Source organism: Coenobita brevimanus, chromosome 78 (assembly GCF_032717465.1).
Source record: "Coenobita brevimanus isolate Jiangsu-jjx chromosome 78, ASM3271746v2, whole genome shotgun sequence".
Classification (NCBI taxonomy): Eukaryota; Metazoa; Arthropoda; class Malacostraca; order Decapoda; family Coenobitidae; genus Coenobita; species Coenobita brevimanus.
The window spans coordinates 33,568,076-33,580,891 of NC_137031.1; the positions used below are offsets into that span (position 1 = coordinate 33,568,076).

Genomic DNA, 12,816 nt, shown 5'->3' on the forward strand with positions numbered 1-12,816 from the left:
CCTGATATTTGCAATGTATGTGAAAATGTCTGATTATGTCGATGTCTGCAAATTTTGGCGATATCAGTAATTTTAACTATTCTGTGTATCACGCCAAGAAGACCTCTTCGGAATACCCCTCTATGCCTGTAAGAGAGAGAGACCTCGGTGGCTGGCTGGCCGGGGTGTTTTGCTTCCCCATGTTGCGGTATTTTCCGGTGGTGTTTTCTTGGGGTATTTTCTAGCACGCCGTGTAGCCTTCGTATGAATTTCCTTCGTTCCCGTGTATCGAAAAATGCCTATAGGAGAGATAGTCCTGCGTGGCTGGTGGGTCTGGCTTATTCTGCTCTCTTCTGCTCTTGCACAGTTGGCAGCAGCAGATGATGATCCCGGTGGTGAAGAAGATGAAGATGCCAAGGGAGACGCCGATGATGATGGCCAGGCGGTTGTTGAGCACCACCTGAGCCCTCCGCTGCTCAAGAGTCCTCACGCGTGTGCATTTGGTGTCCAGGTCCTGTGCACGGGAGAGGGAGAGAGAGAAAGAAAATGTGTGTTAATAACAGAAATATGGCTAATGATTTAATCTGGGGAGAAAAAGTGTGAATATGTGAGAAAAATATATCCATGCAATTAGAATATGTTAAAAAGGAACCAGGGTCTGTTAATGTTGGATAAAGACTTGTTAATGTTAAGGGAAAATGTTTAAGACACGAACAGGAGAAAATCGTGTGTTAGATGAGAAAAAAGACTGTTGGCGAAAGAAAAAAGCTTGTTAACGGTACAAAACGTTTTTTAACAAGTGGAAACTAGGGGGAAAAAAAAAAAAGGAAACAGGGCTGCCAAAGGGAGAAAAAACAAGATAGAGATCTGTTAACGGGAGAACATCAATGGAGGTCCGTTCAGGGAAGAGCAAGGGAACTGGGTGTTAAAATAGAAACAGAAAAGAGATAACAGAATGAATGAAGCCTGTACCTGCTAAATGTTCTGTCAGCTGAATACAGTGAGTGTGTCCATGCTCATCATTATCATCACCATCACCACCATCATTGTCATCATCATGATCACGCGGCGTGGGAACCATCCAGAAACCAGAATGGAAAAGCAGGCACGTGTAAAGAGCAGCAAGCAACAATTAAAAAAAAGAAAAAAAGTGAAGGGGTGAATAGAACACCGAAAATAACCATGCGCAAAAAACGTAAAAGTGCAAAGAAAAGCATACCTGTTAAATAAAGCATAAAAAGCAGCAATGTGCAAAGGTAAACCAAAAATAAATAAATAAGTAAATAAAGGGAAGTAATGTGTCAAGTTTAAACGAAGCACTAATGGTCAGTTCAATGCTGTGATTTTCCTTCTATTAAAAAAAAAAAAAAAAAAAAATCCCCTCTTGTCAGTCTCAGTATAATATCCAAGTAAATCCATACCAGCGAGAGTGAGAGTTAGGAGGAAAATCCCAAGAGATAAACACGGGAGCAGGAAATGAATTAAACAAGGATTAATGGTGACGGGAATACTTTAGAGCCCCCTCCCTCCCTCCCCCATCCCCTCCCCCTACTACCAACCCCTCCCCACCCAGCAAAACCCTGTCCCAACCCCTACCTACCCGACACCCCCCAAGAACCCCTTCTTAACCAGCATCGCCCCCCTTCCCTCCCCTAATGCCAGCCCCACCCTCCTCCCTTCTATTAACCCCCCCTCACATCAACCTGCTCCCACTTCCTCTTCCCATTAACCCCCTTCCATTCCTTCCCCCCCTCAACCCCTTCTTACCAACACACACCTTCCCCCTCCTCCTCCCAATCCCCATTTCAACTTGCCCCCTCCCCTCCCCTTATCCATCAACCATTTTCCTTACTCTGTATTTTCTTGTGATTCTTGTGGTGTAATTTGCTTAGGCTAGTACTCTCTCTCCCTGTGTGTGTGTGTGTGTGTGTGTGTGTGTGTGTGTGTGTGTGTGTGTGTGTGTGTGTGTGTGTGTGTGTGTGTGTGTGTGTGTGTGTGTGTGTGTGTGGTGTAATTTGCTTAGGCTAGTACTCTCTCTCTCTCTCCCTGTGTGTGTGTGTGTGTGTGTGTGTGTGTGTGTGTGTGTGTGTGTGTGTGTGTGTGTGTGTGTGAGAGAGAGAGAGAGAGAGAGAGAGAGAGAGAGAGAGAGAGAGAGAGAGAGAGAGAGAGAGAGAGTTGCATGAAAGTCCAACATACATTGGTGCATGTTCGTGTTCAGTATGTTTCCACAAGCCTTTGTAGACCAAGCACTCTCACAAAAGCACCGTCTGGAAGTTGAATGCAATATTTCCGATACATACCTACTTCACTCTTCACTTACTACTTAAGGTTTCGTTTCTCCTAAATAAATGGATATTACTGTATATAAATTAATGTGAATAAATTAACGGATGATGAAGAAGTAAATCATAAATGAGTACCTGATATGAATAAATAAAAGATGTAAGTGGGATAACGATGCAACAGAAACACTGGTAATAAGGAAAATTTTTTATCGCAGTCACTTTGCGTTTGACTTTGAATTTGTCATTGGGTTTTTGATACATAAAGAGAAGAGACAGAGGGTACATATACATAAGGCATATATATAAACATACATGCATACCTACATACATAAATATACATAACGATACGCGCACAGGCACATATTATGGACAGATAGATGGATGGAGAGAGAGAGAGAGAGAGAGAGAGCAACACAAATTACACAACACTATACCAGGAAATTAATCCAGTCGAATTTTCAACACGGAAATTGTAAACTATTTTAAGATGTACTGGGAGTTAGGAAAAGAAAACACACACACACACACACACACACACACACACACACACACACACACACACACACTCGCCAGGCAGGAAAACAAGGAGTACTGGGAAAAGCAGGAGATCAAGTGTCAGGAAGGAAATGAACACCTACACAGCATCAATTAATTACCGGGAACTGGTACTGAGGGAATTACTGGGAATCTGATGCTAAGGTCATGGGGTGTAGATGGAGGACGGCATCATCATCATCATCATCATCATCATCACCACTGACGTTTCTATCATCACGATCATCACCATCATAACTATTATTGTTGCCATCACCATCATCATCATCTTTATCATCATTAACATTCCTATTACCACTGCCATCACCATCACTAGCAAAATTACCACCACCACCACCACCACCACCATCATCATCATCAGTATCCAAACCTAAATCCAATTCTAACCACAAGCAAATACTCAACATTTAAGCTCTGAATCCCAGCTCTCACACAAGCTACATATATAATAAACACAGCCAACACTAGAAACATCACTGATTCATAAGCGTTACATATACAATACCTAGGTAGTCCCATCCCTCATCAGTAACGACTCGCTTCACGTAAACACAGAATAAGCACACGAAACATCACGTACTGTACAGAAAAAACACAAACAACATCATGCACAGAATTAACACAACACACACAGAATATCCAGCCAATTCTGTCCCTGTTCAGTAACGACTCATCTCACATACACACTCAACAGACACCCCCAGGATCCTACACAGAACTGATATACTTGGCTGATACACAGAACTGATTACATGTGCTACAAATGGAAGTACTCAGTCAAAGTCATGCAGGGAAGTGTCGAGTACGCGTCATGCACGAGGGATTGGCTTTATAACATGACACACGGTACCGATTCATTGGTGTGTGTGTGTGTGTGTGTGTAATTCACCGGGTCGGTCAGGATCACTCGATGGTCGTGATCGTCAGCTTTTACCCTCCCGGAAGGGAGCTGAGAGCTCATATAGTCCGATCTAAGGGCAAGGCTGTGACCTTCACACACCCACACACCTGTCCCCTTGCTCAAGGGGGACAGTAACCACCCACTTCGTCAGTGAAACTTTTCGCAACCTGAGCGAGGCGCGAACTCCCGTCTACCAGATGGCAAGCGAGAACGTTACCACTGCGCCAGCGAGCGGTGTGTGTGTGTGTGTGTGTGTGTGTGTGTGTGTGTGTGTGTGTGTGTGTGTGTGTGTGTGTGCGTGCGCGCGCGCAGGCATATGTGGAAGAGCAGCGTGGGAAGAAAACACTAATCGTTAATGAGTAGGGATCATAACACATACCGGTGGCTGAGACGGATGGGGAGACTCAAGAAAGGTGTGGGGCCTGGCTCTACTGACGGGGCGGGTGGTGGTGGTGAGCCCCTGCACGCACACCAGGTAACTCGTGCCGGGCCTGAGACGGTGCAGCTGGTAGGTCCTGGAGGCGGCTGGAAGGGCCCGGGTGTTGAGGGCGCCCAGGACACGACCATCATCACCTGCCGTCACCTGGAACCACACCTGAAGGGGAAAGGAAGAGATGGAAAGGAAATTATAATCCACTCCTAATCAGACTTACGCCCCTCCACACCTACCCATACTTCCTCACTCGCCATAATCTGTAAATTAATTCCAGTTTACCAATATATCACTTGAAGGGAAGTGAACAGGGGAAGAGGAGGAAATTATAGTCCCTTTATAAGTCTCACTTATTCACATCTCTCTATACTCCCTCACTCTAACGCTACCTCCTGTAACTACAGTTCCATCCAATTAGAGTGATAGTTATTAGAGATGGAGTTAGCATTGAGGAAGACGGGCTGGTATGAAAGGGAAAGAGTCGTGGCCAAGTGTAATTCTAACGTGGAATGGACTTGTTTCTTTTATCATTATTATTATTATTATTACACGAGAGTCTGCAACGAAAGGCGCCAGGTGATCGGATGGTTAGAGCGCTCCATTCGTCAAGCAAATGCAAATAAACAAAAGTTCGATCCACAAGAGATGGCTGAGGAATTATTTATCACAGAATATCAAGAAGAGAAGCAGGCCTGTCATCTACCTTTAAACGTTCGAAAATACGAAAGCTTAATTTCAGGCCTCTACACCTCGAATGGTGGAAGATGGGATAAAAAGCAAGTGTACGAGGAAATTAACCAAGCAAATATTAGCTTCTTCAATCCACAGGCGTCATATCTAATTTATTCTTACTGTTTCCAGGCGCTTTTATCCAGCCTGTGAGAGACATATGAGTGTATGTGGATTAGACACAAATTCCACGAACACCTTTGCTACGAGAGGTCTAGTCTAAGGCGAATAAAAATCGTTTGGTGGTAACAAGATTAAAACTAGAAAGCACTCACACAGCACATACCCCTGCCAACGCTAATAAATTATATGATTCACTGCTGTAATTCTCCATTCCCACCACGTGAACACTTTAACGATCTCACATAGTTAATTATAGGGTCTTAGTCTGCCCTGTTACACAATCTCGAGGAGCACATACCTCCGCCAAAGCTGATACAATTTATGGTCTATTCCTGAATCCGAATCCACCTCAAAATATAATAAACTCTTCCCTGATCCACTGTCCACTTATCTACCCGATGTCACTGAAATCCGATAACAGCTTATTGAGATGTACACAAACAGACACTCTGACACGAGGTAATACATGACCTCCACCCAACGTCATTGTAGTGAAGTGGTTAGAGAACTGACACTGCGAACAATATCATCTCACTCATATTACCAGACAGAAAGAGAAGAATTGGGCAAAACGTTACTAAGAAATCCTGAGAGACAAATATGGAGACATTCAGACAACCTGTACGAAAATGTCAACTTTCTAATATTACCAGCACTATAATGTCAACATTCTCTTCTTCACACACACACACACACACACACACACACACACACACACACACACACTAGTTAACCAACAATGTCAATATTCTTAAACTATCCATGCAAAACCCAGCTGATGTATGTGTGTGTGTGTGTGTATGTACGTATGTATGTATGTATGTGCTGTAACGTTAGCCTTGCACCTCTTGATAAGGGTGGAAAACTCGACTGCGGACGTTTAAGCCAATATTTTACTGATAAGGGTGGAAAACTCGACTGCGGACGTTTAAGCCAATATTTTATGAGTCCTGAGGGGCAACAGTATGCAGGGCGGAAGAGAAATCACTCACTGTTCCTGGAGAAGGGACTCACCCCTACCCACGGTTTTTGAGTGTAGGGTGAAATGTGCATAGAGAAATTACTGATGCTGAATTAGTTGTGTCTGTTAGTGAAAGAGGAAAAAAAAAATTGCATCTACCAGTGAGGGACTTTGACAAAATACCAGCATATCTAAACCCATATATTGTAGGGATACCACACTGCATCCTCTACCCACCCGACCACCACAAAAGCCACCACCACCACCACCACCACCACCACCACTATTATTATCATCATCACCATCATCTGACCGCAATGTAAAACCGACTCGAGCAATGTGTGTTAATGCCAACCTATTGCGTTTCCGAGTGAGGAAAGGTGTGTAGGTTACGTGTGTAGGGTCACTTGAGGGTCAAACCACAAGCACTAGGATGATAGTCAACGAGATAATAACTTCTGATAATTTTTCCTCTCGTACCTATAATTTGTTGTTTGCAGGACGGCGAAGAGGTATGCGTTATTCACCGATGTGTAGGGTGACTCTGAGGGCTTCACACATTCATTCTCTCTCTCTCTCTCTCTCTCTTTACACACACACACACACACACATACACACACACACACACACACACACACACACACAAACACACAATCCTAAAGTTTTCCTCTCGTAGAAACAGTTTATCATTCAGGAAGAACAAACAAGAGATATTCTTACACCTGGATAAGCGTCGTAATCTTTCATGACAATTTTTCCTTCGTGACCGTGATTTTCTGTCGCATCCAAAGGGGCGACCAAATTAAGTCTGTATCCATGTGTCGCTTACTCACTGGCTGAATCATTGTACTTTTTCACAGAACAGAGTCCAGGGCTTATGGGGTGTGTTGAGGGGTGGGGGGTACTGGTAATGCGTCTGGTGTGCATCTGGGGAGAGTCTGCGGAGTGTCAAAGATGTGTAAGACAAAGAATACCTTTAGGGATGTGTTGAGATGGCGGATACGGTTGGGATGGGCGTATCTATCAAACTTGTCGTTGTTTTTTAGGAAGACAACAAAACACAGAGAAATATGAACAATCTCTCTCTTGTCCTTCCGATAAAGAAAAAATCCTACGTACAACAGGGAAATGATCGTAACTTTGCATGTAGATCAAGATTCTGCCTCTCGCAACTCTGATATGATTTTTATGGATGAACACGAGACAGGGAGAGACGCTGCACTACCATTACCTTGTCGTTCCTGCATTAACACTTCTTATTACAACAAAGAATTGATCGCAAATTTGCATGTTATTCTACGTTCTGAAATCCTCTCAAATCTACGTTGCAACATGGATCCGATTTCACGCCTATTTGTAAGTCAACGTCCCGACCTCTGTTTGTCTCATCCCCCCCTCTCAAAAAAAGAAAAATCTTCGTTACAAAAGGCGACTGATTATAGGCTCCTTTGTTAGCTTCTGGCCTTCCCTTGTCTCTCTCACAAAAGCAAATCCAAGTTGAGACGGGGAACCGATATTTTCCTACCATCCCAACAAAAACAATGCGACCCTACGACTGAGTACAGAATGCAATATTGGCTATGAATCAAGGTCCCAACCCTTCTTTGTCTCTCCTCCAAAACAAAATCTTACATACGACGGGGAATTAATCATAAGCTTTTTTGGAGATTCAGTATCCCAACCTTACCTAATCTAACCTAACTTGATATAATTTAACCTAACCTACTCTAACCCAACCTTACTTAACTAAATCAAACCAGACCTAATGTAATCTAACTGAACGTCACCTAACCTTGAACCCGTAGACCGCGGATGAGTTGGTGGCCTGCCAGGAGACCAACAGGGACTGGCTCTGGATGTCCTGGATGGCGAGGCGCAGGATCACGGGCTGAGGGCAGAACGACGACGACGACAGCAGCAGGAACGACATGCCGCTGAGAACCTTGCAGGGAAAGGGTTGGGGAAAGCTTAGAACCATGGAGGGAAATAGCTGCTGAAAGGTAAAGTACAGACTATATATACCAGTATCAAATTTCAAGGATAAACACATCTGCCAGAAAGTAAGATGACAAAAAAGATACAGTAGATACAGTCACTAGGACACTCGAGCATTCACCTTTGGCATATCACAGGTAAGTGCTCGTGGGCTGGGGATGAGGGAGAGGTGATCCTGCAGCCAGGACCACAAGTGCCGCACCTCACACCCGCAGTTCCACGGGTTCTCGTTCAGCTTCACCAACCTCAGGCTCTTCTCTACGGGCTCCAACGTCGCCGTGCTCAGACCTTCCAAATTATTGTCAGAGAGGTCTAGATGCCGCAGCTTCCTGAGGGGGGCGAAGGCGCGAGGATGTATGGTGGTGATCCAGTTTGACCCCAGCAGAAGTTCCTCCATCCCGGCACCGTTTTTGAAAGTGGACTCCAGCAGCTCCGTCAGCATGTTGCCAGACACATCCAAGACCTGAGTGAGACATGAAATCAACGTTGACTTCTCCAGTATGACAACGCCATATGTCTATTTCTGGCTGGCAGACAATCGATTTTATGCAGCTTACAGGTTACACCTTGTGGTAAAGAGGTTAATGAAGACTCTCTCCTTCGAAAATTTCTAGTAAGCTGGATGCATTCGTCCGGAAATAGCAAGAATAAAACAAAGAACTCGTCATCGTGAAAGGTTAAGAAGTGTCAATGTTTATAACGTTATAAAAACTGAGATATTCTGCGATATGAGGCAAGAAGTAGATGTCATGATTCATCTCTTGCCCTTTAAGTGCAATGCGTTATTAAAGAATGATTTTCTGTCTCACTACACATGACACGACACAAATGAAGAAAACCCCAAGCACTGAGAGGTTAACCCCATTGATCTAACGAATTTTTTTTTTTCATTATTCTTGCTGCTACAGGACGATTTTTTTTTTTCATTATTCTTGCTGCTACAGGACGATTATTATTATTTTTTTTTAATTCTTGGGGCAGAGATTTTGTGATGAAAGGATTACTAAGGACTCTCTCTAACCTCTTCAGTTCGGGGAGGCCCTTCTAAGTGAGTATAATTGTCTCGAAACAGCAAGGTTTATAAAATATAGGACGTCATCGGCTTGAAGTACTTACAGTAAGTGACAGAGTGTTTAGGTATGATGGTGTGAACATAAGTTTTTAGTTACATGGTTTATACTGCCCACTTTAAGTTATGATCACCAAGGAATTCCTTTGAATCATGATCAGCAAAATCAATGTTTACCTTGAACTAAATCCACACACACACAAAAAAGGTCAAGGTGTATTACCTAGTGGGTCTGGGACATTATCAAAAAGTTTGCAGAAATGCTGCGGCACTGATAGAAAACTTGACAGTGTAAAATGTATAAAGGTAAAATGTAAATAATGAAAAATATAAAATTGGCACATACAGAAAGAATGATGACTACAAATTATAATATTTTTATAAGTAATAGTTTAGCAACAAGCAATGTACCTTGACTGACTGTGCGCCTGATGGTAGCTGATCAAGTTTCTTAAGACTGTTGCTGGTGAGGTTTAAGTGAGTAAGAGACTTGAGGCCACGTAGTCTCTCTCTGGGAAGGATCTCCAAGTGGTTATTCCCGAGGTTGAGGCTGGTGAGGTAGGTGAGGTTCCGGAAGCATCCTGGGGAGGTCTTGGCAATGGAGGCCTGAGCGAGGTTGAGTGAGCGGAGATTGGGCGTCAGCAGGAGATCATGGCTAGTCAGCAGTGTCAGATTGGTCCTGGCTGCCTCCAGTGTCTCCAGCATAGCCAGAGGGGGACCACCGACGACCAGCGGACCGGTGACCCGCTGAAGAGGGTTCCCGCTCATGTTTAGAACCCGAAGCTCTGGCATGCCGTCCAGGAACATAGAGTTGGGTATCTGCGTGAAGGAGTTGTCCGCGAGGCTCAGTTGCTCCAGGGTTAGATTTGCGAATATTCCAGGCGGGATGTCAGTGAGGCTGTTATTGGAAAGGTCCAGCTGCTTCAGTTGTTTTAATTTAGTGAAAACTGTATTCTCCATTCTCGTAAGCTCCGTACCTGACAAGTAAAATTCACGCAAGCCATCCATCTCGTTTAGAGATCCAGTTAACTCGCCTAGAGGATTCAAGTTTAGATTTAGTACTTCAAGTTTGGCCAGACCCTCAAGTGATGTCATAATCCTGCTAGTTAAGCTGTTGTTTGAAAGGTCAAGTTCCCTCAGGCCTTCCATTTTCTGGAAGAGTGCTGCCGTTAGGCTGACAAAATTATTTCTAGCAAGGTTAAGATATTTCAGTTCAGAAGCTTCAGCCAGTAAGTGTGGAGGAAGCTTTGGGAGTTGACAGCCGCTGAGATCCAGAGACTCCATGTAAGGAAGTCCATACAGGGAGTCCTCGTCTATGATTTCAAACTTGTTCTCAGCCAGGTTGAGTGTCTTGAGGCTCCGCACATTGAGGTAGGTTCTGTTAAGGCGTGTCAGAAGGTTGCGCTTGAGGTTAAGAGTCTCCAAGTACATCAGGTCAGTGAAGGAGTCTGGGTTAATATCAGTTATCATGGAAGAGTGCAGGTCCAACTTCTTCAGCGGAATCGTCCCCTCGAACATGTACCTCCTGATGACGAATATCTGGTTGCTGGCAAGGTCCAGCTCCTCCAGTTTCCTCAGCTTCTGGAAGGTCTGTGGTTCGATGTCCATGATTTTGTTGTTGTGTAAGGACAGCTTCTCTAAGGAGTCAAGGCCCTCGAAGAGCAGTGAACTGACGTGTCCCATCTGGTTACCTGAGAGATTCAACTTTCTTAGTTTATTCATATTTTTGAAGCTTCGATCTTGAATATTATTTATCATATTATTCTGCAGATAAAGCTCCTCCAAGGATTCCAGGTCGCTAAACAAAACAATAAATATGACCGTCATATTGTTATCATTCAGCCATATTATTTCCAATTTGTTCTGGCCTCTGAAGGCATCGGCATGGATCGTGCTGATCTTATTCTTAGAGAGATTAAGTGTGATCAGGTTGGCTGGATAGCGACTCAGGGCATCAGGAACATCAGTGATAATGTTGCCTTCAAGGTTGAGATGTTGGAGGTTGTCTAGAGAGGAGAAAGTCTCTTTGTCAATGAAGTCAATCTCATTATTTTGCAAATGAAGCTCAAGAAGATTTGGAAGTGGTGAAAATAAGCTTCCTTCAACCCTGGATATCCTGTTGTTCTGCAGTCTTAGTTCTCGCAGCTCAGACAAGTTGGCGAAAGTACCATCAACCAAAGTCGTGATCTTGTTGTTATCAAGACTGAGAGAATTAAGACTACGGGTATTAGCGAAGAGATCAACCGGTATTTCGACCAGGTTGTTGGAACTTAATTGAAGGTTGGACAGCATTTCATTGTTGGCAAAAGCACCACTTTCTATAGAGTGGATTTCATTGTTCTGAAGGTAGAGGACGGAGAGCTTGGTGGAGTTAACGAAGGTATTGTTTTGGATTTTGAGGAGATTGTTGTTGTTGAGGGACAGCTCCTGTAGTTCAGGCAGGTTGCTGAACAGGCCTTCACTGAGAGAATGCAGATGGTTGTCTCCTAAATCAATAACACGAATCAATACTGTGTAGGCAAAGGTCTCAGGACATAAACTCATGATACTGTTGTGGCTGAGGTATACAGACTGAAGGTCGGCGTTGTGGATGAAGGTGTCACAGGCGATGTAAGAGATGTCGTTCATGTACAGGAGCAGCGACACGAGGGCCGGCATGGTGGAGAGACTGCCACTGCTCAGCTCAGTAAAGCGGTTACTGCTTAAGTCCAGCACATGCAGTGAAGGTAACCGTGAGTACCCGTCACTCACCACGTCTGAAATTAAGTTCCACGTGGCCTTTAATGTTCGCAGTTTGCTCAGGCGTCGCAGTGCTGGAATGGGCAGCTGCTTCAATTTGTTGTTCATCAGATTCAACTCCTCCAGGGTCTTTTCAAGGCCATCAAAGGCATATTCTGATATTAACTTTATTCCATTGCCCTTAAGATTTAAAGTTACTAAATTCATGTTAAAGAAGCTGTAACTCTGAAGCTCTGTAATATTATTTGACTCTAGGTCGAGTGACCTTAGCCTGGCGAGTCTCTGTAGTGCAGCCTGTGGCACAGCTGCCAACTTGCTGTGCATTATAGTGAGGCTCTGCAAGGAGTTCTCAAGCCCACTAAAGCTGCCGTCACCGATGTTCTGTAGGTTGGACTGCGATATCTGCAGGATGGTGACCCCGGCACTGCGACTGAACACCCCAGGCGACAGTGATGTCACGTTGGTGTCAAGGTCGTAGATGCTCAACGACTTGACGGGCCGGCGCACAAGACTGAGCACCGTGCCCACCGTGGCGAGGGACACCATGGGACACTCGAGGAACACCCCATCGTCGAAGTGGTAGCATGGGCACCAAGGGTTCTCGTCCCACGTGGGGCAGGCTGTACCCGTCACCAGCTCCCCGCCCACCCTGCTCAGTCCCGCCCATGCCGTGACCAGCGCGCCCACACTCATCCATGCCATTGTGGTCGCCATCACCTGCCGCCACCACCCCTGCAATACCACAAAAGAAATGCACTTGAGAAGCAACAGACAATTAATATATAATTTACACACACACACACACACACACACACACACACACACACACACACACACACACACACACACACACCAAACAACAATACTAACCGCAATCCCAACAAAATCAGTGACACTAAAATACCACCACACCTACCCCGCGTCCCGACCCTTCCCCCTTACGAGAAATTTCCTATCCCACAGGAAGGCCTCACGCTGCTAACAGGGTCGTAAAGGGGGCTATGACGGGCTAAGGGGCATGCAGGTGGGGCAGGGTCAAGGCCTTTA

At 44.7% G+C, this 12,816-nt stretch overlaps 1 protein-coding gene across 1 annotated transcript; it reads right to left on the reverse strand.

The window, feature by feature from the left end:
* Positions 1-216: 216 nt before the first annotated feature.
* Positions 217-12,471, reverse strand: LOC145408791 (uncharacterized). Its single transcript, XM_080279439.1, has 6 exons — positions 9,442-12,471; positions 8,083-8,424; positions 7,759-7,908; positions 4,100-4,315; positions 3,356-3,358; positions 217-493 (listed from the first exon to the last, which is right to left on the reverse strand). The coding sequence occupies exons 1-6, from the start codon at positions 12,469-12,471 to the stop codon at positions 221-223; spliced, it is 4,014 nt and encodes a 1,337-aa protein (XP_080135565.1). The 3' UTR covers positions 217-220.
* Between the last annotated feature and the right edge of the window lie 345 nt (positions 12,472-12,816).